This window comes from Pinus tabuliformis, chromosome X (assembly GCF_031772625.1).
Source record: "Pinus tabuliformis cultivar Carrire ecotype Pingquan chromosome X, CPIR1, whole genome shotgun sequence".
Lineage (NCBI taxonomy): Eukaryota > Viridiplantae > Streptophyta > Pinopsida > Pinales > Pinaceae > Pinus > Pinus tabuliformis.
This window is the reverse complement of record NC_142308.1, coordinates 1,737,306,716-1,737,311,170: the sequence shown is the minus strand read 5'-3', so window position 1 is coordinate 1,737,311,170 and position 4,455 is coordinate 1,737,306,716. Positions and strand designations below refer to the sequence as shown.

Here is a 4,455-nt window from a genome sequence, read left to right as displayed (position 1 = left end):
CTTTGAAATCAAAGTATATATGAAATTCAAAGATTTGCTAACGAGATTATCCAAATGCTTTCATATAAATTTATTTTAAACCAGTATCATTAACCATTTAATCTTCCTAACGTTTGGAAGAAGCTTCAGAAATTGTGAAATAACAATAGAAAAATAAAGGAAATTTAAGATTAACTTATTAATTTATAAATTTGTTTTAAAACAGTATCATCAACCATTTAATCTTCCTAGCGTTTGGAAGAAGCTTCAGAAATTGTGAAATAACAATAGAAAAATAAAGGAAATTTAAGATTAACTTATTAATTTATTAATTTAGTATTAAAACTCGTACAATTCTAGCTAATATTTACACAGCAGATGTGCATTCCAGACACGAGTTCGATTCTAAAGATCAAACAAAAAGTGAGGCAGATGGGCAACTGAAGGAAAAAAGAAAAGAGTTTATGTAGTTCATGGTGACTTGATTGATATTTTGGTCCTGCAACATGGGCAGTGACAATGCCTATTCAACCATGGAACCAGACAGCTGGAATGAAATCTGTGTGTACAAGGAAGATGTATGAGTACTTGATTAGTCTGGAAGGGCTCAAGGCATACTGGGCAGTCTTCTTGCGTGGAGGTACTCATCAATTTTTTCCAACCGTATTTCCCACCGATATTCTTGTTTTTGGGCATGAACATTTGTCTTTCAAGCAAATTGATGGAGGCTTCATTCAGACCAGTAGAGCAGGAATGGGCATTCTGGGTAACATGAGGCTCTGCAGATCTCCTTGCTACTTCTGTGACTGAAGTGTCTGAAGTTAACCAATCCCTGATTCTGGATGGCCAAACTTCTTCTAAACAGTTGCTACCATGATGCTTTGGATCATAAATATTGATAAGTGTGTCCAGCTGTTGGGTAATTCTGTACCAAAAACTACTACGCCTGCATCACAATAACAACATCGTTATTGTATTTTTCTGAGAATCACCATAACTGGGATCAAGATGGATCTGGATCTATGCCACTTTCATAATTCAATATAACAGGCAAAAATTAGTAAAAAAAATATTTTTCATCAAAGTGAATAATTCCTTGAACTAATTTGATTCAGGTTTAAAGAGCTAACTTCTTGACTCTTTTATCACAAGGGACCAAAAGGTCCATGGAGAAATAATATCTCCCAGTACCAATTTCTTGACTTTATAACAAGATACAAAATATGGGGGCATGGAGAAATAACATTTTATTGTAACCCTCTTTTGACACTTGTTACAAGGGGGCCAAAAATGTCCCATACAAAATAACATTTTATTGTAACAACTTGTCATAAGGGACCAAAAATGTCCTATACAAAATAACATTTTATTGTAATAACTTGTCATAAGGGACCAAAAATGTCCTATACAAAATAACATTTTACTGTAACAACTTGTTATAAGGGACAAAAAAAATTTTTTGACACTTGTCAGAAACGCTAAAAATGTCTCAAAAAAATAACATCTCATTGTACCAACTACTAAATAATCTCACTCAGAATCTCTTTTTCACATTATTATTGAGTATATAAAACCAGAGTAGACTAATTCTGAAAATCAACCTTTTGTTATTTGATAATGAGGTTGCCCTTAACTTCTCGTCTAGACGCTCTCGTGCTTCACGTGCAACTCCCTTGAGGTCACCACTTTCTCCTGGTTGATGCTGCTCTGCTCTCATTTGCTCTGTCGATCTTGTCTGCCATGTGCAAAAACCAAAGCCAAAAACCATGAGTGGTTTTTTTCAGAGATTCTCACAGATTTTGCAAAAGACCTTTTGTACTCTTCTACCTGAATATCAATAATTATACGAGTCTCTGAGCAAGGCATGAGGAAGATATAACAAAAATAGCAAACCAAAAGTACTGGTTATTTTGGAACTTTTTATGGGATACTTTTTTCGTTGCAGTGATTTAATTTTAAACAGTTTTTAGTTGCAGTGATTTAATTTTAAACAGTTTTTAGTTGCTATTTCTATAAAGCTAAACCTAATAACAATAATGTCAATATGCCAATCTACAATCTCACTATTTTCAGTTTACCAGAAATGCTCATCCTTCTCAAAACAGATCTGGAATGCCAAGATGTATGTACCAGAGGAAAGTATATTCTCCATGATATGCAGCACTGTTGGTACATAATGGTTGTTGTTAGGGCTTCACGGTCCTCTTTATCTTTATTATAAAGATGGAAGAGAGGACAAAATACTGATACATAAAGCTTCTTGTTTCACAGCTCTCTTTATTTTTATTATGGCAAAGAAAACAAAATAGGTATGCGATAAATATAATAGTTGGCGTGGCACTAATGACATACAGGTCGGATGAACCGCTTTTAAGCTCTTCGTCTTAATTATGAGTGTTATTAACGTAACATTATTTATAAAAAAAACATTCTAACATGTAGAAAGGAAAAAAAATTCTGCTATTTACTCTGGAGGTAATATAAACCAACTCTCTAAATACATCAAATATTTTTGTTCTATGGATCGTTTCAACATATATGTAAATTCTTAATATAATAAAACATCATAGCTATTTTAATAGAACTCTCCTTTTCTTAAATTTCATTCAAAAAAAAAAAAATTTACTTAGATTTCTTTCTTATTATTTACAAAGCAAGCATACACACTATTTTGAGTTCAAAATTTACTTACAAACATCTCATAACAATCAGAACACTGTGATCAAAATACTGCAATCTCATATGCAGCACTGTAATTTCACTTTCTTTTGCTGTTTTTCCAGAAGTCTCCTTATTTGCAAAGAAAGCACAAACAAGTACAAAAGCTTTTCATTTGACAATCTTCAGTTCAAAATTTTTCTGTAGACACTTTAAGACAATCCAAACACTGTAATTTGTTTGTAAACATCCCCAGACAATCCAAACAACACTGTAACTTATTTGTAAACACCTTGAGAAAATCAAAATTCTGTCAACAGCTAATGTTTTTGATGAGGTAAGATTAATCACTTGATTCTGTCAGTATAGAAGGGTAATGTCTTGCACTTTATCCTACTTGATATAAACAGGAGCAAGACCAATTTTATAAGGAGGAACTTTGTAAATTTGTAAACTAAATTTTCCTCCAGTATTATGTAACAATATTACAGGAATAGATACATTAAAGTCATACAAATGCGCTATTATTGTGGTAGAAATATCTTGAAAATACATACATTAGACATTTTTTGAGATGAGCAACTGTGAATACCGTTGAGTGAACCTGAGGGTGCTGAAAATATTCAGAGGCCTGGCGTGTGGAAAGATCTTGGTATGGATAGAAAGAAGAACGGCTGCTCCTCCGATTTGCACCCCAAAGCTGAAAGTTATCGAACGAACCCCTTTGATTACACCTTCGTCTGCGTGCACATTCATGAACTCCTGGAAGCTGACCCGCCATAGCTGAACTCTCTGGATCCTGCTCATCGTGCCATCATAAATAACAGAATAGATTAGTGTCCACAAAATATTCCAAGGGTTTTAGCTTAACAAATTGTTGCTAACGAAGTTGGATATTTAGTTAGGCAGGCATGTGATTTGAATTCTCGGAATTAAAAAAGTACTAAACTGGAAGCATCTTAATTGGCAATAGCTTGTTTTATGAAGTAGGATTGCTTTGTTATGAAGTGGGATTTGAACTAAAAAAATTCAATGTTCAAATCTCGGTGGATCAAACCAACAGAAAACACTCATTAATTTACTAAAAAATACTGAATATGAAAATAACAGAACAGATATTCTTAACTGTGAGAATCTCATAAAAACATCGAAACCCTTAAATTAGAAGCCTGGTAATAGAGCCATGTGAAAATCACACAGAAATACCCCTACAGAATTGTACTAGCCCACTCCCCAAAAACTGTTATTCCGAACAAACTGCGAGAAAACTCCTATGCTTCCAAGATTAGTGCAGAGTAGCAATCATTGTGCAGATTCAACTGTAATATCAAAGAAGGAAAGTTTAAATGTAGACATACCTGACGATCTGTCTGTTAAAGTCTGCGAACCCTGATGAAGAGAATTATGGCCATTGCTAATACGGGGTGCTTCAGTTGAAAAGTAGCATAATGCGCTCTACACTGTATTAAAAAAACTCTGTGCCACGCCTCTCAATAATTCACCATATCAATCCAATTAATTCTGATTAATGCTCGGCCCTCGACTTGTACTGCGACAGCTAAGCCACAAGTGATGGGAGACCGTTTCAGAATTTTCTTGACCAATTGGGTCCCGACATGGGTCCAGAGGAATCAAACGTGACGACGTGCTCTCATAAAAATTATGGCTCGCAGGGCCCATGGGACATCCTGATTTTTTACGTAAAAAGTAAGATTTTCTCCATTAAATAAAGTATGTTATACCATCAATAAAGGCAACTTATTATTAATCAAATTTAACGTGTCTATTTCAACCGCCGAAAAAGACAACGTATTAATT

General features: G+C 34.2%; 1 protein-coding gene across 2 annotated transcripts; it reads right to left on the bottom strand.

Moving 5' to 3' along the window:
• Nucleotides 1-275: 275 nt before the first annotated feature.
• Nucleotides 276-4,154, bottom strand: LOC149146739 (putative E3 ubiquitin-protein ligase RHY1A). 2 transcript variants are annotated; one of them, XM_089449332.1, is made up of 4 exons: nt 3,996-4,154; nt 3,230-3,436; nt 1,581-1,714; nt 276-925 (listed from the first exon to the last, which is right to left on the bottom strand). In XM_089449332.1, exons 2-4 carry the CDS (start codon nt 3,416-3,418, stop codon nt 451-453), a joined length of 798 nt encoding a protein of 265 aa, XP_089305458.1. In that variant the 5' UTR covers nt 3,419-3,436; nt 3,996-4,154; the 3' UTR covers nt 276-450. The 2 variants fall into 2 exon arrangements, with proteins under 2 accessions (XP_089305458.1, XP_089305459.1); XM_089449333.1 differs by lacking the exon at nt 3,996-4,154 and having other exon boundaries at nt 3,195-3,331.
• Between the last annotated feature and the right edge of the window lie 301 nt (nt 4,155-4,455).

Excerpts from the sequence above, each read along its gene's own strand:
- LOC149146739 (XM_089449332.1), bottom strand. The coding sequence starts at position 3,418 with ATGGCGGGTCAGCTTCCAGGAGTTCATGAATGTGCACGCAGACGAAGG. Across the intron at positions 1,715-3,229 it reads ACCCTCAGGTTCACTCAACG|ACAAGATCGACAGAGCAAAT; the intron begins GTATTCACAGTT and ends TGCACATGGCAG. Across the intron at positions 926-1,580 it reads TCATTATCAAATAACAAAAG|GCGTAGTAGTTTTTGGTACA; the intron begins GTTGATTTTCAG and ends ATTGTGATGCAG.